This window comes from Arvicanthis niloticus, chromosome 1 (genome assembly GCF_011762505.2).
Source record: "Arvicanthis niloticus isolate mArvNil1 chromosome 1, mArvNil1.pat.X, whole genome shotgun sequence".
Taxonomy (NCBI): domain Eukaryota; kingdom Metazoa; phylum Chordata; class Mammalia; order Rodentia; family Muridae; genus Arvicanthis; species Arvicanthis niloticus.
Genome location: NC_047658.1, coordinates 71,114,477 through 71,138,862, shown reverse-complemented (window position 1 = coordinate 71,138,862; position 24,386 = coordinate 71,114,477). Strand labels below are relative to the sequence as shown.

The 24,386-nt window shown below is 43.0% G+C and overlaps 1 protein-coding gene across 1 annotated transcript in view; it reads right to left on the bottom strand.

Moving 5' to 3' along the window:
- Positions 1–24,386, bottom strand: part of Clpb (ClpB family mitochondrial disaggregase) — a 124,932-nt gene that overhangs the window by 67,854 nt on the left and 32,692 nt on the right. Inside the window, exon 4 of the mRNA XM_034499463.2 lies at positions 13,987–14,090. Coding sequence (XP_034355354.1) covers positions 13,987–14,090 — 104 coding nt within the window. The remainder of the gene's footprint in view (positions 1–13,986; positions 14,091–24,386) is intronic.

Here is a 24,386-nt window from a genome sequence, read left to right as displayed (position 1 = left end):
TATTATATATATTAGCCTGGGCACATTTGAGGGGGTACCTGGATTAGCCTGGCCTCTGGACACATATGGGGGGGGGTTATCTAGACTAACATAGCCTCTGGGTGAGTGTAATGGTTATCTACACTTTTCCTGTACAAGCTCTTTAAGAACTCAGAGTAACCAACCCTTAGTCACAGTCACTCTAGTATATCCCCTCATACTGGGAATCGTGTTTCTAGCCCACTGCAGATTAGGAGAAGGAAATAAGGCTAGGGAGGACATTTCAGAGCCACGCAGATTGATCGCAATCAAACACTAGTCAGGCAGGGAGGGAAAAGAACAGGACAATGAAAAGCTGAAAAAGGATTCCAAGCATAGCACCTCAAAGGGCCCTAAGGGCATCTCTGAACTGCCACACAGGACATTAACTGCTGGATGTAATGATAAACTGGAAGAAAAGTGATAGTTGGCTCAAAAAAGCAAGAAGGGTATAATCCATTTTACAAAGGAAGCCTATCATTCATTCAACAAACAAGTGTAATGAGCACCAGCCCACGGTGGTAGATATAATAATGAATGAATGGGGCCATTTCGAACTTTAAGAATTAACTGTCTGATTCGAGAATCAAACCAATACTGTGTTTTCACAAGTGTGCTGACAAGGCTATGCATACAGGGTGCTTACCATAAAAAGCAGGTGATTTCAAGGAAACACAGACAGGGCTACTTCAGGTAAATGTCAGCAGAGGACCAGTACCATAGCCCAGTGACAAGCACTATTCATGCAGTGTCCTGCTCACCGAGGTCTCACCTCTTTTTCTGAAAGTACTGTTGCACCAGCTGGAACACCGCCCAACCCTTACCTACCTGGCTGGCTAGTTCCTTTCTAGGCCTCTTTGTTAGGAGTCTCTCTGCACAGTGGTCCTTCCTGCATTTGAGGTAGGTATTGCTCCTGAGGGCTCCTCTAGCATCTCCCCGTCTCTCAAAGATATTCCAAAGTAGCCATGTTCATCTGTGGCTGTGCCTTCTTACCAGGTAGGGTCACTGTTTTCTTCACCATAGTGAGTGAGTCCAGAGCTCAGCACAACCGGGTCTCAAACACTTTCACCCAAATCAGCAAGTAGACACAAACTGAGTGCCTCTTATGCATTCCAAGAATCTAAAATACTAAAAAATTTCACAATATTTTTCAATGCTGACACCTTTCTGATTTTGGTTGGGACTAGTGACAGGAGCAGAGGCAGGACAATTAAAAATGTGAAGCTATCCTGAGCTATACAGGAAGACCTTGTCTCAAAAAGTTCCTGATTTTGGAGCATTTAGAGTTCATATTTTTGGATTAGAGATGTTCAACCAATAAAGCCTATACACAAATATTCCAAATTCCAAACAAACTCCGAAACCTGAGATCCTTTGGGGCCAAGCATTTTGGATAGGTATAGTCAACATCGCACAAAAATAAGGTCCATCTTATTTCTGTTTGTGGAAAACAATAACAACATATATAAATAAATATTTAGTGAAGGCAGCAGAGAGTGGCTAGCAATTGAGCAAGCTCTGGAGCCAGACCACTTGTGTTTGAATCCTAAATTTACTATGCAGGTCCATACCATCTGCTTGACCTCTCTATGGCAAACTTCTCTGTCTGTAATAGAAAGAACAGGAACCTCTTGGTGTACCGGTGTGGTAATACAGCATCTCATACACAGCTTGTCTCAGTGTCAGCCATTATCCTTTTTACCTAGTCTCTGGAAAAGGCCCTGCCTCACAAAGGATATGGCAGGTATGAGGTAACGACCACCTGCTCCTTGTAGCATGGAACCAGCAGAGTCTGGTTAGAGTCCTGCAATGCTGGTGCTCTCCAGAGTCCATAAGGATTTTCATTTCAGAAATGCCCTGTAAGCTATAAGTTTATGCTCCCATTTCATAGGGGAACTCTGTTCAGAAGGGTGACATTTGATGTCTATTCCATGCTTGGCATGAAGCTTCTCCACAGTGCTCTGTGTTAGCAGCCTGTAGTCCCCACAGGCTCACATTTGAAAGCTAGGTCCCAAGTATTCTAACAAGCTAGCCTGGGTGGAAGCACTTCAAACCTTTTGTCAAAATGAAGATAGTAGAACAATTTTGGGAATGACTAGGAGGTAAGGCCTTTTTGGAGTAAGGTGTGTCGCTGAACATGGGCTTTGAGGTTTCAAAAGCCCACACCTGGCCCAGTTTTAATCCCTGTGAGCACTCAGCTACTGCTTCAGTGCCAAGCCTGCACATCTGCTCTTATGCTTCTTGCCATGGACTCAACCTTGGAACTGTAACCAAGTTCCAATGGAAAAAAAAATCTTTTTTTGCCTTGGTTATGGTATTTCTTAACAATAATAGAGAAGTAACTAAGGCACAGCCTCACCACTACGTGCTAAAAAGGCCCAATCCTGAGATTCCATACTCTTCTCAAGCCATAAAAGATAGATGGAGGTAGAACGGGAGTTGGGGGGGGGAGAGAAGAAAAGGGACAATGTGGCTCCAGCCCTCTGCTCGGAAGTAAGCAAGCTCATAGAAGGGAGGCATCCAAGCCTGTCTCACCAGCGGGCCACCAAGGTGGTCTTCTGAGGCCCAGGATTTAGGGCTGGCTGGCCTTTATCCAGTGAACCATCTCCTTCTCAACAAAGACATCTTCCCACTTGTCTCCAGCACAGGGGTGGCAGGCTCTTCTTCCAGAAAAGCTTTTCCTGTCTCTGCGGGAGGTCCCACACTCCTCTGCCTACAGTGGGCGTGACAGCCACTACTCTGCTTACTTCTGCCCCACCTCACCAGTGAACGTTAGTAAATTTATGCCTAAGGGGTCCACAGCCAGGGCCAGGACCACAGCAGCAGTTAAAACAAATCTCCATGGCTTTCATGTAGCTCTGGACACTTACTGGCCCCACACAAACAAACAGCCCCGCTTCACATGCTGAGAAATATTTAAGGTGAAGATGTCACAGAGTCTGCCATTGTAGCTCTGTCACGTACTAAGTTGTTCCATGTAAAACGGGTGTGATGCACAGTCATATGATGGATACTGAATAGTTAGTGTTATGGTACCCAAGTACCAATACTTACAATTAACTTTAAGCCTAAAATCTTACTATAGTACAAAATAATTAAATATGACAGAGACTGAGGATGTCACTATGTACCCCAGGTGGTACATAGCACTCAGGAGCAGAGGCAGGTCTATATCTGAGTTTAAGGCTAGTCTGGTCTACATAGTGAGTTTGAGGCCAGCCAAGCCTACAACATGAGACCCTAGCTCCAATAAATACATAAATCATTCAAAAAAAGTACACAGCCGGGCAGTGGTGGCGCACGCCTTTAATCCCAGCACTTGGGAGGCAGAGGCAGGCGGATTTCTGAGTTCGAGGCCAGCCTGGTCTACAGAGTGAATTCCAGGACAGCCAGGGCTACACAGAGAAACCCTGTCTCAAAAAACCAAAAAACCAAAAACAACACACACATACACACACAAAAGTACACAAATACTTATAGCAATGTATTCATAAAAGCTAAAAGTAGAAACAACATAATATCCATAAACTGATGAATATTTTACAACAAAATATTATTCAGCCATAAAAAGGAATGAAGAAATGCTATTTACCACAATGTGTGTGAAACATAATGCTAAGGAAAAGAAGTCAGTCACAGATGAGCATACAGCATATGGTCCATGTACAGAAAATGGCCGTTTTAAACACTCTATAGAGACGAGGTGGATTATTAGTTGCTGGGGACTTGATGGCAAATGAAGAATAACTGGTAATGTATATGAGGCTTTCTATGATGTGATGAAAATGTTCTAAAAATGGGTTAGGGCAATGATTGTATAACTTCTTTATATAGTATACATCAGTTATACACACACACACACACACACACACACGTACATGAGTACACTGTATGAGTTGCTGAGAATTGAACTCAGGACCTCTGGAAGACCAGTTGGTGCTCTTAAGCACTGAGCCATTTCTCCAGCCTAAGTTATATATTTTACATGGTGAATTTTACCACATGTGAGTTAAATAAAATAAAGATGATATATTTAAAAGTGTAAGCCAAAAAAAAAAAGTGGTAAAGTGGTTATGAGGTTTAGTGGCACATGCCAACAATCTCAGCATTTTAGCCAATAATTTCAGCACTTTGAAAAAACAAGAGTCTTGCTGGGCAGTGGTGGCGCACGGCTTTAATCCTAGCACTTGGGAGGCAGAGGCAGGCGGATTTCTGAGTTTGAGGTCAGCCTGGTCTACAGAGTGAGTTCCAGGACAGCCAGGACTACACAGAGAGACCCTGTCTCAAAAAACCAAAAAAACAAACAAACAAAAAAAAAAACAAAAACAAAAACAAAAAAACAAAAAAAGACAAAGAAAAAGAAAGAAAAAATAAAAGAAAAAAAAAAAAAAAAAAAAAAGAAACAAGATTCTTGGGGAATTTAAGGCCAGCCTAGGACACATAACAGGTTCAAGGCCAGCCTGAGTTCCTATCTCAAAAACAATGCAAAATGTCTGTAAGAAGAAGTGAATATTATCTGATATTATCTGAGTTCTTGGTTGGTACCATCCCTAACACTAATACTGGAAAATGGCAGAAGCTCATTTCACGTTCAGTGAAGGCTTACAAGTACTGCAGTAAAAAAAATAATGGCTCATATTTATTGAATTCAGCACACCCCCCCCCCCATCCCCAGACAGAGTTTCTCTGTGTAGTCTCTGCCTCCCAGAGTGTTGGGATTAAAGGTGTGTGCCACCACACTCAGCATATTAAACTCTTACTATGTGTGAGATCAGGCCAGCACTTGATCAACTATTTTCCTCACAAGAGTGTACTAGGCTGCCATTTAATACGTGAAGAAACAGTCTCAGCTCAGGCAGATGGTTTAAAGTGGTACCATCAGTCAATGGCTGTCTGTTCAGCTCAGACACTTGTCTCCTTTCTGTGTGATTATGACTTCCTTTTGGCCTCTTATTTACTTATAGTGGACTCACACTTTACGACTCAAGCAGCCTGAGGTCAGAATCTCCCTTCCTCTATGCATTCTAGTCATGTCTAGTTCATACTTCATTAGTTGACATTTCCTCCTGCATGGACTTCAGACTGTTTTATGCACACATTCTTGAATGTGGCAAGTGCTCAATAAATACTTTAGTGAGATGTTAAGCCTGTCTTCCCAAGAACTAGGTCCTTTCAAAACTTGTCTTTCAAAAACTAAGTTATTGAAGTATGGGTATTGTTATCAGCTTTATGCTTTACAGAAATGTATGCGTCCATGGTGGTTGAGGCTGGCTTCAGGTCTAGCCTCTACTTAAAAATGGTGTCACAGGTACCATGCTTTCAGTTAACTCAAAACTTTCTCCTTAACAACAGGGTCCTTCTTGCTCCCACTCCTACCTCAAGTGTAACAAAAAAATCACATATAGGCTCAGCAAAGGTGACAGATGAAAGGGAAGACTGGGCCAGTCAGTCTTCTGACAGGAAGTACAGCTCATCTCTTCTAACCCAGAGAAAAAGAGCAGGGGCTGCCAAGGAATTTGAAGACTGCTTGTTGATTCTGGGTGGTGTTCTCTTGGGTCCAGGATTCACTTACTAGAGAACCAAGTGAGGCTTTTCAGACCCAAGTCACACCCTCTCATCATCAAATTCAAAAGAGGGTCAAACTCCGAAAACTCTGTAATGGTCTGTATCAAACCTAAGCATTGCTTCAGTTTCTTTTATTTCTTGCCTTTCCTGACTCTTATAGTAGCATGGTGCGCAGTAGTCTCTGGATCCCTTTGCTTTGCTCTGTAACTAGCCGCTGTTCACCCTCTCCCATCTTAACCAAAGTGTACCCCTGCAGCTCCAGGGACCCTCAGGGACAAGCTGGCAGCAAGAGCAAGAAGCCTGCTTCTTAGCAGCTACACAACCTGGCCGGTCCAACTTGGTCCCTCAGTGATCCCTGTCTCTGCACCTGCTTGCCTCTCTTCTGCCTTTTCTTCAAGATGTTAAAAACTCGCAATAAAAAACAAATACAAAACGCTGTAATTAATAGCCAATTCCAAGCCAACCAAGCACCTCTACTAATAAACCTCAACACTTGCAAAAAGAACAATAAATTCTGCCCCTCTCTGGTTCTGAGGTGGTCTCTTTTATATACTCTGTGTTGTGTGTATGCATGTGGGTAAGCGTGTCTACATATATATTTATTTTCCTTTATTTCCCATCCAGGGAGGGGCAGAATAATGAACTGCGTGCGTCAGGGAAGATGAATCTGGGATACTAGGGAGCAGTGCAGTAAAAAGATTAAAGTGTTATTATTGTTGGTTTTTTTCCCCCATGGTCCATTGTGACAGCTCGACCGTCATCTGTAAAAAATGTCTCAGCGAGAGATAATCATCGGAAACTCAATAAAGCGTCAGGGGGAGCCTCAGCCCCCATCAATCACTGGGTGCCTGGAAAATTTCAACCCTCTGTCTCCCTTCCTGCTATCCATATAAATGTCTCTAATATATTTTGTGTGGTGTGTGGGACCCAACCCTGATTTGGAACTTTTGATGAAAAAATATTTATACACAAAATATGTAAATCAGTTAAAAATCACAAGACTAGCTCTCTTTGCCACCCCATCATACTTTTTTTCTTATTCTTATAAATGCATCAAATTCATTCTTTTTAATAAAACATGCCAACTACTCTCTCTCTCTCTCTTTTTCCTAAGAGAGAAAGATATATATTACATATATGTAGGTTTGGAGGGCTAAAAGTATGGAAACAATTAACCTAACTGACTAATACATTTCATCTTGAAGTTGGCCAAAATGCCAGAGTGACAGACCTCTGTCCACCCTGCTGATTCTATGGCAGTGTTGAGTAATGGCATACAGAACTACTGGCCCTGGAGGGGCAATGAGACTCTTAAGTGGACCTGGACAAGGATGAAGAAGAGTCAGGGCATTAATAAAACAACTTGCCTAAGAGCTTTTAGCCTGCTGGTTCCCTAAGCCTCTGGAGAAGCCCGGGGGCCTCTGGAGAAGCCCGGGGTCTTGGCACACTCAGTGAGAGGCACATGCAGCCTGGTGTGGTCTCTGAGCTCTATACAAAGCAAGGAAACAGTTTTGTTGGCATTGTACATCACTACTTAAAAAAAAAAAAAAAGATTCTGTGTTTGTGTGTAGCCCCTAGAACTAGAGTTACAAAATCCACCTGATATGAGTGCTGGGAACCAAACTCCAGTTCTCTGAAAGAGCAGCAGATGCACCTTCATTGCTCAAGTCCGTGGACATCAGTGTTTCTGCCTTGGTTTGCTTTAGTAAGCACATAATGCTGAACACCAGATCTATAAATGTCACTTGCTGCTGCCTTGGCTGTTCACATGGTGTGGCCTCATTAGAGAAGTACTCTTATCTTCTCTACCCTTGAAGTGGTCAGTTCCTGCAGCACCCTCTCTTCAAGGACTTTGGAGGTATCTATGTTTTGATAATGAAATCCTGGTGTCTTGATCTACTCCAGTCTGCTAATGCTGTGTTGCTATGGCTCACTGTTCACTGCATGGATGGTATACCCTAACATGTTCATTCACTAGCCTGAAACAGGACTTCCTTCCTTCCTTCTTCCTTCCTTCCTTCCTTCCTTCCTTCTTTTATATATATATTTCTGAGTACACTGTAGCAGTCTTCAGACACACCAACCAGAAGAGGGCATCAGATCCCACTATAGATGGCTGTGAGCCACCATGTGGCTGCTGGGAATCGAACTCAGGACCTTAACTGATGGGCCATCTCTTCATCCCTGAAATAGGGCTTCTACATGTCCCACATCTGAGCGTTTTGGAAATGGCATATCCTTGCTGCACTTATACCTATCCATACTCACCTATCTGTCCTCTGGAAACTGCCTCAAATCTTCCGAGACAGTGAGAATCAAGACTAATTTTTTTTCCTTGACTACTTCAGACCAACATTCTTTAATTGAGCTCTGCTGTGATCTGTACTTGTGAGTGGACCCTTGTCTAATGAATGGTCTTGGTCCTAATCTTTATTATTAGCTGCCGTTCTTAGAACATTATGCTTGCATGATATCTTGTATTCTCTCAAGTGCTTTCATAAGTATGTCAACTGACCCCTTTCCCAGGGGGCTGGGAGCAAAGGGGCTCATAATATAGCCCAGGCTAGCCTTAAGCTTTCAATCTTCCTGCTTCAGCCTCCTGAGGGCTGGGATTATAGGTGTGTAACACTATGCCACTGATCAAGTGATTCTTTTTTGAGACAGGGTTTCTCTGTGTAGCCCTGGCTGTCCTGGAACTCACTCTGTAGACCAGGCTGGCCTCGAACTCAGAAATCCACCTGCCTCTGCCTCCCAAGTGCTGGGATTAAAGCTATGCGCCACCACTGCCCGCCTGATCAAGTGATTCTTATAACAAATCTGTGGTGTGAGAAATAATCTCTATAGATGAGAAAACCGGCACAGAAACAGAATGAATTGCCTGAGGTCACATCATTAAGTATTGGACAACCCATTTCTTAGACTCAAATTAATATTTGGCTCTCGGAGGATACTCAAAGACCCTGTAGCTTCCTATGGACATAATGAGACTAATAATCATGATGAGGCACAAAGAGAGGTTTTCATTAATGGAATTCCTCATACACTCCAGGCATAGGGGAGGGATAAATATATTACTTCTAGCTCTCTTAATTACTTTTATTTTTACAAATTGGGAGAGGGCTCTTCTGAGAAGTCTAGGGAACTGCTCCAGGTGTAAAAGCTACTGAATGGTCAACAAACCCACCAGGGGATGGGGGAGGGGGTTGGCACACATACAGGGTTGGGTCTTGGGAGGTAAGACCCAAACTCTTTCCTGGGAGCCTCTATATTCCTATTAGTCTGGATTTTCTGGGGTCATGCATTCTCTATTGTGCCAGGGAAGGCTTGGGCACATGGTGTTTAGCTTATACACAAGTGGTTAGCTTATCTGAAACCAACATTGGTGAGATGGCACCTGGCACAGCCTAGGGGTGGGAAGAATTATTATAGTATAGAGAGCAGTTCCATTACCGCCAACTGGGACTCCTAGCCACCTCCTGAACTCCAGGGCACTTGTCCACTGGTTTGTGATTCGCCAGCTTGCACAGTCTTGTCTCCCATCTGAAGGCAAGAGATGGGGAGGTCAGCTGGAGCAGGCCAGGACCTGATGCCCCTGTGGAAAGGGCTGCGTGGGTAGGAGGGCTTGGCTGGGCTCTGGCAGGTCCAGTCTGACAAACCTTTACCCCAGAAGAGCCCTATGCCAACCCAGTTTTTCAGGACTCATCTTTATTCAGCTGCCACGCGGAGCTGAGAAGAGAACCTGACTTATAGCCTGTTCTGGCCATGTTTCTACCGTGTTTTATTGTTTTAATTGTGCATATGAGAGGCACTCGGAGTGCTCGTGTGCATTTCTGACAGCACCAGACACTGGATGTTTATAATCGTTACTTATAAGCAGCCTGCGGCGTCCACAGCTGGGCGACTTGTTTACTGTTACCACTAATTTAATGTCTCCTCCACCTGCGGATTGGAGCCCACCACCCAATGCCCAGCCACAAGTGGAAGTCTCCTGGAATGAACTGGTGGGCTGAGACTATAAAGGGAATGTGGTCAAGACAAGGAAATAGCTGGCAGAGGTGGCTACAATCACACCTGCCATATCTGTCCCATCTGTGTCCCTCCTTTGAATATACTTGCTTCTCCCTTCCTCTTTACCCCTGAAGCCCAGCTCAAATCTCCCTTCCTTTGAGCTTATTACTTGTTCTTTGTGGAGATGAACATTCAGAGCCATAGAAATCAAACAATTACAGAGACCTTTGGCCCATATAATTCATTGACCCATGGCAAGAATCTTCCTCAAGAAAGCCTTGATGGGCAGATCTCAAGCCTGTTAATGCCCCTTGATATATAGGTGCCCTGATTTATACTGAGTCTAAACCTATCTACATGGAGAAACTTCATGAAATGCCACTGACTTTTAGATACATAATGGTTATTGCTAATCACTGTAACAATCCTGTAACAATGGGTACTGTTATCCCTGTATTACAAAGAAGTCTGAAAGTCAAGGAGTTTACATCACTTGTCAAGATTAGTCAGTCGGTCAGTGACGGGACTTAGATATACCATGGCTGCCTGGCAGTTATCTCCTGTGTTTTTCCAGGACATCATTATGACTCTGAAGACACCATTCTGAGAGCTGCAGAGAATGACGACAACAACAGTTAAGCCAAGGAAATTTCCACAATAAGTATTTCCAGGTCAGCTGCAGCAAGCCAATCCTCACCCACAAACATCAACCTTGACAACAGGGCATGCGTTTGCAATGTACCCGCCTAGCCAGACTTCCTCAAGGAGCCATGCAGGCATATAAGGCAGAGAAGGGCTTTTCTAGGCATAACTGACCAATGACAGAGCCTCAGCAAGAAGGACAAAGACCATTCTCCCCTCTTCAGGCTGGTTATGTTTTGGGCAAGCAGTACAGACATGAGTGTCTCCTATCTTTTAGGAGGAGGGTTCTCAGCCACTATAGCAATCTCCAACTCACCCTTAAGACCCAATTCAAAGTCCAAGACATAGCCTACTCTTAGAAAAAGGCCATCAGTACCTCATTCTGTGCTGCTTGCATTCTTCATACAGCTAGCTACCTTTACCACTCTGGAGTAGGACTTGCTGAGATCCATTTCTTACTTGGCTAGAAGAACTGCTGAGGGGCCAGACCATGTGTATTCATTTATATATCCCCAGCATCTGGCCAAGTGCCCAAGCTGCGGTAAAAGCAAGCTGAATTATAAATAAATGGAACTAATAAGCAATTGCAACTGTAGAGAACTTTGCAATTCACACATCACATTATTTCAGATCTTGATCAACACAGCAATACTGACAAGCAGACAAAGGGTATAGTACTGGGGTTAGGGAAATCTGGCCAACGTCACAGATTATAATCTACCATCTTCCCTTAATATCAAGGATAGGTTGAGAAAATAACAGAAATAATAATTATAAAATGTAGTGAACTTTGGTACTGACTCTGTGCTCTGATAACAAAGGACTGTCCAGCTGCCTTGAGCCTGTGGCTTTTCTATGATACTGAGATTCACTGTTCCTCACATACCTTCCAGACACAAACCACTAGAGCCCATATATATATGCACATACACAAACACACACACACACGCACACACGCACACGCACAAGCGCGCTCGCGTGTCAAAAGAAAACCAAAAGAAAGAAAGAAAACCAAAAGAAAGTCAAAAGAAAACCAAACCTGAAGGATCTTATACTTCGATCCATATCACCAGTGAGGATGACCTAGGTTACAGTGCCTCGCTTACAGCAGGCAGGCAATGAAAAGAAGGAAGAAAAGACAAAGTGTCTTTAAATGGAAAAAGGTTAATAAAACACTAAGGATTCTGGGGCATCCAACGTTTTGATACTGGTCTAAAATATGTTGGGCCATCCTCATAGTTAATCTGGCAGCTAGAGAAGAGCCCTGAGATGACATATATGAACTGTCATCACCCTAGTCCCAGTCAGAAAGCACTGAATAAAGTATAAAAACTGAGATACCATGGAAAATAAACTATGGTAGACAAGGTACTTGATGAAGGGGTGGGGATCTTATAAACTATCAAGAGTTTATTAATAATTCCTAAAAAAATTTCTAGATTACACATGAGTAGCAACAGCCTTGGGGATGGAATTCAGGTCCTGTGCCTACTAGCATGCGTCCTACCACTCAGCACTATCTCCAGTCCTAGAACAAATGTTTTCAGAAAGGTTCTTAAGGATTTTGTTGGTTATTGGTTCTCTGAAAACAACGCATTAATGTACAGGAGTAGACAAGGGTCATTAGGATAAGGAAGGAAAACAAATGCTGGACACATTTTTTATTTTAACAACAAATGGTGAAAAATTTTTCTCAATTTAGTGGACAAAATATTTAAATGGAAAATGGGAAAGAAGAAAGTTATTGATGACAGTTGTAGATGTTGGTAATACATCCAAGTGCTTTGCCGTGTGCTGGAGAGCCCTGAATCAGTGACCTTACGATCATCGGGTCTTAAAGTGCATGATGATACAAAGTATGTCTGCCTATAACAGTGCTAGTACACAGAAATGTAATGAATACGTAGTTCTGAATAACTACCCAATCTACAGAAAGCCTACTATTAACTGCAGGCCATACCAAGTCAAAAGAAATAGTTAATACATTTTCTTTCTTTCACCACAGGCATTCCTAGTATTTTTTATTGTCTGTCTACCTACCTATTTGTCTACCTGCAATGAAGGTTGGTTGACATGACATTAAAAAGAACTCAGAGAGACTGGCAAAATTAATAAATGAATAAAGTCTCTTTATGCACCATCTATGGTTCCTTCAGTATTGAAGAGTCAAGTGGAGTAGTCATGACTAAGACCAAATGGCCCATAAAGTTGAAATTGTACACAATTTGGCTATTCCTACAAAAAAATTATTGACCACTATTGTATTGATCTAGAATGAATCTGAGCCTACAGTGCATTAGAACACAGGGCACCTGGCTGCCAGCAAAAGCTGTACCAGATTCTGTGAAATCTGCTAAAATTCTGAGAGCAGAAGAGAAGGCATTCAAAGAATTCCTACTCCCCCTTGGCCCTACCATCTAAGTTTCTTTGTTTTCTGGTGAGAGCACCAGCCAGCAGACAGACCCAAGCAGAAAGCTGTGCTTGAGTGGCAGGAGGGGAACCCTTCAGCTGAGTCCATTCTAGGCAGCAAATGTAGGGCAGGTTTGGTGCTCCTAAACTTCACTTCTGTTTGAAGTATAAAGCAACACTTTTCCATCTCAGGGTAATTCACAGAGATATAAGTCATGGCTAATACATGGGCCTGTCAGCTGGGAAGGAGAGAAGGCATATGGGCAGGTGAGAGAAGAGGCCAATTCAGGGAGCATGCAGAAGGGCAGTGAAGGCAGGGTGATGCCATACCTGATATGTGCATGCTGCCCTGCTGCTCTTGGATACTCCCTCATGCCACTCATCTGAGAAACTTTTTCCCTGGGCCACCAAAGCCTCCTCAGGCTCTCTTCACTAATTCAGAGGGCTGAGCAAAGTGAGTGAGTTAGTTTCTGGTCTACTAAATCTCCTCTAGGATACAAGTACTAGCTTTTAAGGCAGCCAACAGGGCTATTGTCATGCTATTACGAATACCAACTCTAAAGCAGCCAAGCTGTCCTGTCACCAAATCTCAGAAGAACAGAATCCACTTGGATGACAGTGGACAATGGGCAGGAGGCAAGCACAGTCTGCACAGGCAAAAGCCCAGGTAGAAAACACACATCTGTCTGCAGCCAGTGCAACCTGCACTCTTCTCGGTTTCATTTTTGAAGAACTCACTAGAGACAACACTGACTGATGTGACCAGATGCTCTCCAACAGACAGATGCCACAACACCTCTTTTCAGTCTCAGCAACCGCCACATGACAACCCACGAGTTATTAATAACAAGTCCATTTTTACAGTTCAGAACATCAAGACACAAAGAAGGTCTGTTCCTCACCCTAGATCACAGCACAGCAAAGAGCCAGTCCCAGAGATAAGACCACACACTAAAAAGCAATAGTCACAGTTGAACTTAGATAAACTCTGTGGCTAAGGGAATCACAACATTATGTTCTAGTACTGGGACAGGTAAGTCTGCAGGAAGTGAAAGGAGCAAGCCCATAACCCATGCAGAATCCTCAACCATTTCACTGAAGTCTGTTCGACTGCTTGCTCCTCAGAGGCTCCCCAGTCTCAAGAGACACCAGGTGAAATGCGCCTCCCCTCACTTAAGCCATGCTCTGATGTCTTTCCCAACACTTTCCAAGTGAAAAGAACTGTGAAAAGCATGTGTTCTAAGTCCTCTGAGGGACTTATGAGTAGTTGCTGACACTGACTGAGCAATGCTTGTGGAAGCCACAGGCAGAGACACCCAGGGAAGTGGGGTAGCCCAACCTTACCTTCCAAAGAATGGACTCCCTGTTCATTGGCAGTCTTGTAGACACTGCTGAAGTCATCCCCAAGGTTTGGGTCAGCTCCAGCAGCAAGCAGGACCTGCACCACACTGGAAGCAATTAGAAAAGCAGATCATAAGGTCTGGTTTTCACAGCTATAAGACAATTCATTCAACAACTACTTATCAAATGCCCACTACACTCTAGTCACTGGTCTATGGGCTAGACTCTATGTGGCATAGAATTTACAAACTGCTAGGAGGGAAGCAAAGAAAAATAATGTGAATAGATAGGGGTTAGGGCTTTAGCTCAGGGGTAGAGTGCTTGCCTAGTAAGCACAGGCCCAGGGTTCGGTCCTCAGCTCTGGAAAAAAAAAAAAAGACAAAATAACAATAATAGGAATAGACGTGAAGTTGAGAGATTGGGGTTGGGGTTGAGAACAGGGGTGATAGGGATAAGGGAAGGGTGAAGGCTGAGAGGGTCTATGTGTTACGTATTTATATAAAACTGTTTAAGAACAAATTTAATCACTAGAAACACAACTAGGAATTAAGCTTCTAAAGAAGGTGAAAAACATTACAGCAAAGTGTAGGATGGATAAGTACACCAGGAGGCACAGGAGGAGCTGTAAGATAAGACAGAAGCAGAGAAACACAACAGGAGTCCTAGGAGGTCAGTACTTCATCTGAGGTGTGGATGAGAGAAAAACAGTAGGAGAGAAGGAAAAGCAACATGACCACACATGCTTTCTTCTACATACCCACATGCATGGATTCTGACAAAATTAAAATACTAAAAACAGAAGTATCTCCTTAGATCCACCTCCTTAATCCAAAATTTAAGAGTAACCATTATACAGAGTTTGGTATATTTTGTTCCAGACCTTTGCAATTAGGGAGATCATTCTAGAAGCTATGTAAGAATGGGCAGGAGTAGCCGGGCGGTGGTGGAGCACACTTTAATCCCAGCACTTGGGAGGCAGAGGCAGGTGGATTTCTGAGTTCGAGGCCAGCCTGGTCTACAGAGTGAGTTCCAGGACAGCCAGGGCTATACAGAGAAACCCTGTCTCGAAAAACCAAAAAAGAAAAAAAAAAAAAAAAAAAAAAAAAAAAGAGTGGGCAGGAGTATGACTGCTGGCAGAGACTCTATGGAGCATAGGCAATAAATAGGACATAGGGCACAATGTTCATACCTCCCTATTACATGCTCAGTGTTTGTTAGCTTCCCTTCTTTCTTCTATCATGTAATAGCTCTACTAATCTTCAACCCCATAAAGGGTTTCAGAAAGAAGATGCCACAGAACACAGGACACTTGGCTGTTTTCAATAAGCATGTATATAATAATTTACAGTAACTGGGGTGTATATAAACACACATTTCCTTTTTATGCAGGTCAGAGACAGCATTTGTCACAGTTGTAGAGTATTCTATTATAAGATTATTCTCTATTTGTTTGCTTTTTTTTTTGAGTCAGGGTTCCTCTGTTATTCTGGGTGTCCTGGAATTTGTCTAGCCTCAAACTCACAGGAATTCTCCTGCATCTGCCTCTGTAGTGCTGTGATTTAAAGCATGTACCACAGCCAGTGATTCTGTCTTTTAACCAATGTTTTATTGTAAAACAGAATGTCTAATATTTTGATGACAATCAGACAAACTAGGAGATAAAGTTACAGGAGAAAGCATAACGAGTTCTTTCTTTTCCCCACCGAGACATGGACTTGCTATATAAACTTGTGACAATCCTCCTTTTTCAGCTTCCTGAGTTCTTGTTTTACAAGCCCATGGTACTAAACAAGGCTAGGAAAGGCATTTCAAAGGACTTTGGTGAGTATTATTAAGCTGCCTTTCAGAGTTTGGACTGTGTTTTGTTCCCACTAGCCAAGTATAAGTAAGGCATGCAGTAACTCTGTGCTTTGCCGCCTCAGAAGTATTTTTTCTTCTTTCTTTTTTTGGAGCAGAACATGGAGCCACAGTTCTTTCACTTCTCTAATTCCTAGTCAAGTAGAATTTCTAGGAAACAAGGTTTAATAGTCAATTGTCCTCTATTTCATGAACTCCTTATCAATGTCCTTTGCCAGATTTTCTCTCTGAATTGACCTTCAAAGACCCTGCAAGGCATAAGTGGTAAGGTGTGTTAAACAATCCTGGGATTATCAGAGCTGTTAAAAGGCCAGCCTTTAGCTCCAGTGTTCTCCTCTCGTTCTCTAGTATTTGCAACCAGCAGTGCTGATGGCTTTTTATGTATCACCTGGTTTGAACACTGTTATCCCCCAATGGACACAGCATCTGGGACAATTTTGGGACAATTTGGGCATGATTAAGTGAGTAACAATAATGGCTTATAACCTGTTATAATTGCATAACTATCTTTCTTTAAAGGAAGACTGCAGAAATGAGGCAAAGTTAGGAACTGGGAAAGAGTTTTTATTATAGGATGAAGGTACACATCAGATAAGTTGTACTTATAATATTTATATGTCTGTATAAGATTCATAATAACTCATCAAATAAATATAATTGTATTTATATTTAATTCCACATTTAATCCCAGCACTTGGAGGATCCAGAGTACAAGGTCATCCTCAGCTCTACAGTGAACTCAAGGCTAACCTGGGATACAGAATAAATAATGTAGGAGTAATGGCCCACGCCAGTAAACTTAATAGTGAGGAGGCTGAGACAAGAGGACTGCAAGAAATGTTAGGCCAGCCTCTAAGTGTGAGACACTATTTTAAAAAGAAAAAAGTAGTCTTTTATTTTTGAGCCAGCATCTCTTGACTTGCTGTATAGCCAAGACTGGTCTAGACCTGCTAAGACTATTGCCTCTACTTCCTGAATGCTGAAATTACAAGTATGCCAGCTCCCACATAGGACGTTAACTAATTGTTGCAGAAGGTTCCAAAATTAGAAATTTACCATTTAAAAATTTAAATTCCTTTATTTCTCTGTGTTTGTGTGGGCAGCTGTGTTTGTGCCTCAGCATACACATGGAGGTCAGACAACTTTTAGGAGTCAGTTCTCTATCGTGTGGGACCCAAGGATGGAACACAAGTTATTGGGTTTAGTGGCAAGAGCCTTTACCTGTTGAGCTTTCTTGCTAGCCCCAGGGGGTGGAAAACATTCTATAACCTTAAGTCACCTTTGGAAACAGCCAGGCTGTGTTAAATTCAGTCCTTAGGACAGTCCTGAATAACAAACGCAGCATCACTATGTACATGATCCGTGGCACTTTCTACCCTGCACTGAGACCTGGAGTCCAAATGCAGTTCTGTCATTTAAAGATGGTGTCTTTGGATAAGACATTTGACCTTGAGCCTCCTTTTCCTTAACAGAGTAACAAAAGATAGCAATGCTTCCCGACACACTATGAGGGGAGTAAACTCCATAGTGTTTGCAGGTGTACAGACAGACATGAGCCTACTCGATTGGCTGAAACAATCATAGCAATCACTTGAATCTGGGCCTGAACTGACTATTCCCAGCATGAATGTCGGTACAGCCCTACACAAAGTAGGCAGCTCTTCTACAGTCTGCACAAGTTGACATGCTTTCAAGTCCAAATGAGAAGGGTCTGTCAATCTAAATTCAAAGGGACATAATTTGGTTAACTCTCAGCTGCTGTGTCTAATCACTATTCAATCACACCACCTCTCATGGCAGGCTGTCCCTCTAGGCGGCTAGTGTCACTAACTATGCTACCTGGGCCTCTCTAGGTTCATGAGTATTGATTCCATCTGTCCAATTTGCAGGCTGGAGGACGTGTCCAGGCAACCATGTATGCTGCCCTTGGCCCTGGAGGGCAGACAGTGGTCTGGCAGGATGGGGAGAGGAGAGTGGCTAGGATCAGCCCTAGGGCTGCTAACCCAATCAAAGAAATGGGCAATTCACTTCAAAAACTTGGAGCCTAAAGAGGATAAGCAATCCAAGATAGTGACTCATCTGCAACCTTGAGAAAATTCCCTTCATTTCTCATAAAACTCAAAAGGCAGCAGCCCCACTGAGGGAAGACAGGCTTAAAGAAATTGAGGGTGCTCTGTGCAACCATGGCTCCAAACATCTTGCCAGAAGGCTATGAAGTTTTCTCACCAGCAATGGTCACATTTTACAAAGCATCCAGCACAGAGCTCCAGATCTTTGGTCAGTGCCTTCTTGAAGAAGCCAGCACAGCCTGGGTTAGAAAACCATTTACTTTTAGTTTGGATGACTAAAGATCCTCACTGCACTGTGGGCTACAGAACACAAGCTTAGCTGTAAGCCAGGTACAAGGATTGCTAAGTTTACAGTGAAGAAAGGCTAGAATGAAGTGATTTCTGCTTCTTTTCTGCTACAGGGAAAAGAAACTCCCTAGTCCAAGGCACTAGTGGGAGGAATGGTGAGCACAGGGAGCGGTGGATCAGCGAGTGTAAACAGTAAGAACGATGGCTGACAGCACGGTGGCAGGTGGGGGTCTAACTGGGTTAACTGGGACCGCTCCTCTGTTCTGGTGCTGGCATGCTGGCTGCCAGGTTGCAGGAAGCTCCAACACCACTGCCTTAAATGTAAGTAGCTACTATGGAACAGGATGTGGCTTAATGTCAGATCTTAATCACCTAATTAAAAGAAGCAGAGGACACCATTCAATTCAGGGTTTTCTCTAACCTTCTGTCTCTATTCAAAAGAACTATATTTATTGGCCTTGGAATATCACCAATTCTCTTTGGCAGCTCAGGATCTGGTCTCTGATGGTCTACATAAAGATCTGTTTATCTCAAAGCTGGAGATCATCTCTAGATACCCTACTTCCCTTACCAATGAGAAGAAGCAGAGGATGTCTATATAGCATGAGGTGAGTTATAGAGCCCTCATACTTACTTTCAACTATCAGTCTGTGGCAAACACCTGGCTTCAATTTAGATTTGAAAAGACAAGCTATGAATGGGGAAGAGACAAAACAATAAAACAAAACTAAACAAAACCAAACAGGGCAAGGATATGAAGTCACTTTTCAGCAGAGGACACCAGAGAACAGATTAGGTAGCATATAAGAGTTCTTAAGTTCAGGGGCTGGAGAGATGGCTCAGTGGTTAAGAGCACTGATTGCTCTTCCAGAGGTCCTGAGTTCAATTCCCAGCAACCACATGGTAGCTCACAACCATCTGTAATGGGATCCAATGTCATCTTCTGGTGTGTCTGAAGACAGCTACAGTGTACTTATATACATAAAATGAATCTTTAAAGAGTTCTCAAGTTCATCTGTTATTAGAGCAATGCAAACTAAAAGTAGTAACAAAATACTTCTTTAAATGCAACATATTTACAAAAGTTAGAAAGCTAAAATATGACAAGTGCCAGGGAATACACGGGAATTTGGGATTCTTCATGAACTGTCAGAGTATAGAGTGGAAGCCATGCTGTTCTGGAAGCTTCTCTTACAACACTTCATCAAATTAAAGTGCCTCATCCTGTGACCCAGTACGTCTGCTCCCAAGTATATATTTTCTACAGAAAATTTGTCACAGGTTCATAAAGGGCAACACAGGAGACTTTGTTACAACATTTTGCAGTAGTGGGGGGTTGCCTGGAAGCAAGTATATATCCCTGGGGGATGGAGCTGAGTGTGGGAGCCACATGCAAAGACATGATGCAGTCAGGCTAATATACACACAACAACATGGATATTTTAAGTGGGAGGTGAGTACCCACAGAAGTTGATTTTATATTGTATAATTTATACATTGAGCTTGGCTATTTGTTGCAAAGGGTATTCCTTTTAAGAAGCCTCTTCACCTATAGAATTTCTAACTCCTAACTGACCTTGCGGACTGAAGAAAACCTGCATCTTAACTTTAAGTACCAGGCCCTTCCCAGCTGCAGACAATTCTTAGACAAAACTGAGACTATGCCTGGGAGAGTAGTCCCCAACTGGCAGTTCCTGGGATTCAGGGAATTCCCTTTGGAGCCACAGCTAATTAATTTGTTGATTGAGCAGTAATTAGATTAGAAGTGGGAGTGCCTGTCGGAAGTTGGCTTACGCTGACCTCAGTGAGCTGCTGCTGTCCGGCCCCAGTGAGGGAGAGCACTTACACTGATCAGTGTTAAAGCTTGCTTTCTGGTTTTAGAGGCTTCAGTAGTGTGCGGTCCTCCCATTGTTTATGGGAGAGAAGGGAAGACTGGTGTGAGCTGGGGCCAGTGCTGGACCAGATGTGTGCAAGATGGCTGCCAAGCAGCTGGAGTTGATGAACTAAAGAAGGCAGTAATGCTAGATTCAGGTCACCCCCAAACAATGTTAAGCTTTACAAGACACTCCATGTCCTCCTCCTTCTCTCCCACATGCCAAATCTAAAGCATACACAGGGTCCCTGTGATAAGTATCAAAAGCAGGAGAGGTCAAAGAATGACCTATTTTTCAATCCAGTTCACACCTCAATGAGGAAGTCAAGAAGTCAGTTTGGGAGCTTGGCTGTAAAGTCATAGGCACTGTTGTGTGCTAACTCTAGAGGCTCTGCAGCATTGCACATCAACTAGGGAGGCGAAGGTCGGGGAAAGAGAATTTTCTTTGTAAAACTGGCATCTTTACAAACAAATTAAAAGGTAGTAAATAAGGTACCCGAGAAAAATGTGTTCCGGTCTCTCAGAGGACAATAATAAGTTTCTGCATAGTTACTATGAAACCAGTAACTATTCATTATAAGCTCCAGTGTACTAGACATCTCACAGAATCACTATTTCAGAGCTTGATGCAACTTGCAAAGGACAGTATATTTTGTAAAAAAGTAAACGGAGGCACAGCAGGAACCTAAAGTATACACTAAATAAATTAGCCAAGATTTGTAAATACATGTCAGATTGGGTCTAAACCCAGGGTGTATTCCTTAAGCTTCAATGGCTCTCATCTACTTCAGGCATAAACTTGTACTATTTCTGTAGACCAGGCTGGTCTTGAACTCAGGGGTTCACCTGCCTCTAATTCTCAAGTGCTGGGATTAAAAATATATGCCACCACCATTTAGCCTAGTTGCTGTACTGTCTCCTAGTCGCTGATCCCTACTAGGTAACTGAAGACAGTGTTATCTTCAGATGGCAGTTAAAGCAGAGCAGGTTACAGCGGCTAGCTGGAACAAGAGAAAATGTGCCAAGATGGGTGACACATTTAGGTGTTCAAGGAAAGCATGGCATAGAAAGGTAAGAGTCAAGGAATCAAGATCACCCACCACAGCCTTTCAGGGACAATCCTTGACTAGTTCCTCCAGGCTGTGACTCATAATATATGGCCACCTTATTGCAGGGCTTCTTACTATAGTATGAGCCTAAACTAGACTCTCTGGGCAAATGATCCATCAGAGTATGACAGGGCACTTGAGACAGGTTTTAGTCAGCATTTAAGTATTACCTAAATTTCCTAAATTAAGCATTACCTAAATTAGGGTTTGGTTATAACTACTGACCTATACATTCACCCCTGTTATTTTTTTTAGTTTTTAAAGATTCATTTTATTTATATGTATGTGTGTCGGTGTGTGTTGGTGTCTGTGTGTTTGTATTTGTGTGTGCTCATGAGTGCAGATGCCCTTGGAGGTCATAAGAGAGTATCAAATTACTCTGGAGCTGGAGTTACAGTGTTTGGGAGCTGTTCACCATGGATACTGAAAAGCTGAACTCAGGTCCTCATTAACTACTGAGTTATTTCTCAAGTTCTCATATAAAGTTTTTGTTTTGTTTTTGTATTTTTCTGAAATAGGATTTTTCTGCATAAGAGCTCTATCTTGGAACTCAATTTGTAGACCAGGCTGGCCTCAAAAATCACAAAGGGTCACCTGCTTCTGCTTCCCAAGTGATAGGTTTAAAAGATGTGCACCACTATTCCTGGCTAATTTTTTAATGAACAATAATTCTTAGGAGGCTGGAAGGATGACACAGTGGTTAAGAAGAGCACGGCTCCTCTTCCAGGTCCTGGGTTCAGTTCCCAGCACCCACATGGTAGCTCACTACCACCTGTGTATTACTGACTTTTCTACTGCTAAGACACCATGACTTAGACAAATTATCAAAGAAAGTTTTTCTAATTGGACTTATGGTTTCAGAGGGCTAGAGTTCATTGTGGCAGAGTGAAAAGAAAGCATGGCAGCAGAACAGTTGAGAGCTCACATCTCAAACCCAAAAGCAGGAGGCAGAGAGGTATACTGGGAACAGCTTGAGTCTTTTATACCCCTACTGACACATCTCTTCTCCTTCCCAAATAGTTTCACCAATGGGGAACCAACTATTCAAATATATGAACTTAAGGGAACTGTTCTCAATCAATCATAGCCTATAACTCAACTTCCAGGGGATCTGACACCTTCTTGCCTTTGTGGGCACTAGTTATACATGCAGACAAAATACCACACATAAAAATAGCTTTTAGAGTCAGGCAGTGGTGTCACATGCCTTTAATTCCAGCACTTGGAAGGTAGAGGCAGGCAGACCTCTGTGAGTTAGAGGCCAACTTGGTCTACAGAGCAAATTCCAGGACAGCTAAGTCTATACAGAGACCTTGTCTCAAAAACAAGCAAACAAATCTTAAAAATAAATAAGAAAGAATTCTTGGGTTGGGAAGATGGCTCAGTCATTCAGAAAAAGTGCCTGCTGTGCAAGCATAAGACCTGAGTTCACTCCTTAGCACTCATACAGAAAAAGTCCAGTGTGCTAGCAGTGCCTATACTCCTAGCACTGGAGGTAGGGCGGATTCCCTGTGTTCACGGGCCAGTCAGTATAGTCAAATGGTGACCTCCAGGTTCAGTGAGAAACTGTGTCTCAAAAAACAATGTTTATAGCCACAGAGGAAAAGACCCAATGTTAACCTCTAGTCTTCACTTACACATACATACATTTTTTTTGCAGTCCTGGGGACTGAATCCAAGACTACACATGACATATAAGCACTATAACCCTGAGCTATACCTCTGGCCCCATTAATTTTTACCAGCACTGATTTAACCATTACTACAACTCAGTGAGATAATGTCCTTTTACATAACCTATCAGTATGCCTTTGCACATCATTTAATCTGCCAATTTGATTGGCCTCAATGAAATCAGTGACACAGCTACGAAACAGAACACAGCCCAAATCACTTGACATTGACTCTGTAGCCTTACATCCATATATAAACAATTAACCAGGTCATCTCACCATTTATTAGTGTAAATATATTGTTTCCTACAACATATTTTATTTATGTAGATGTTACAAGAGATAACTAAATACAATGCTGAAGCTTGAGACTCGGTAGCCTTATCTAACTCAAACTCCTGCCTCTCCAGCCTTGGAGTCCTAGTCAGATAAGCTGCTTATGGCACTGATGCACTGGAAGATGTCTGCTAAAGGGGTATGGGTCTGGATCATATCACAGTCCCGAAAATGACTAACCTTTCCTCCACAGCTGAACCAGATGGCACTGGATACCTCTCTGCCCCAACTGACCCTCTCCAGAAGAAAGCACTGAACACACAACCCCATGTTAGGATACAGAATTGAAGGAGGAGGGGGGAGGGGCTGATACTGTCACGTTAGGCAAATGAGCTGGCACAGCTTTCCATCCAACAGAGTCTTGGGTTGCCTGAGGTCGAGGCATGCATCTGCCAAACTAGAAACGGGAGCATGCTGCAACTGGAATATCATTACTACAAAACAGGATTATCATGAACAACGATTCCAAATGGGATTAGAAATGATTCTTTGTTACTCAGAGGTAATCGGCAACAGCAGTAGCAGTGGAGAAACATCAAGCCCTGAACACTTTTCTGGGGCCATGGTACTGGCATTCCAGGCACTTGGCCAGCATCCTTGCCCACCCTCCTTGCTGGGAAATACTGGGCACTATCCTGCATTGGGCAGAGGGCCACCTGGGACAAAAGCCAGCTACATATCAAGGAATCCTACTCAAGGGTCCCCTGGTATAGGCCCAGTTTCTTAGAGGGAAAGGGGTGGAAAGAGAATCCCAGAGCCCTACTGATTCAGCCACCTAAGAGTACCAATGGCGCTCTAAGGTAGGCTTCTCTCAGGCCCTTCTAGGGAAGTCAGTAATAACAGAGAAAGCACTTAACCTCACCACTGCTTACTGCATGGCAGGCACTGTTCTCAACACTTTATACATTTAAACCTCACATCTTTATTATCGTATTTTACAACTGGGGAAACAATCACGTAAAAGTCAAATAACTTGCCAAGCATCTAATGAGTAAGAGGCAGAATTTGAATTTGAACACAGGTATCTGACTCTAGAGCATACAACTGTTCACACACTAGCTAGGGATGTCCAACCTTCCGACACTGATATGATGTTGCCATTTTCACATGGCTTGGATCTTCATTTGTAGATATCCTGAGATGAAGGCTGGATATACCTGTGCTTGGTCAGGCAGTCACAGCCAGAGAATGCTTATAA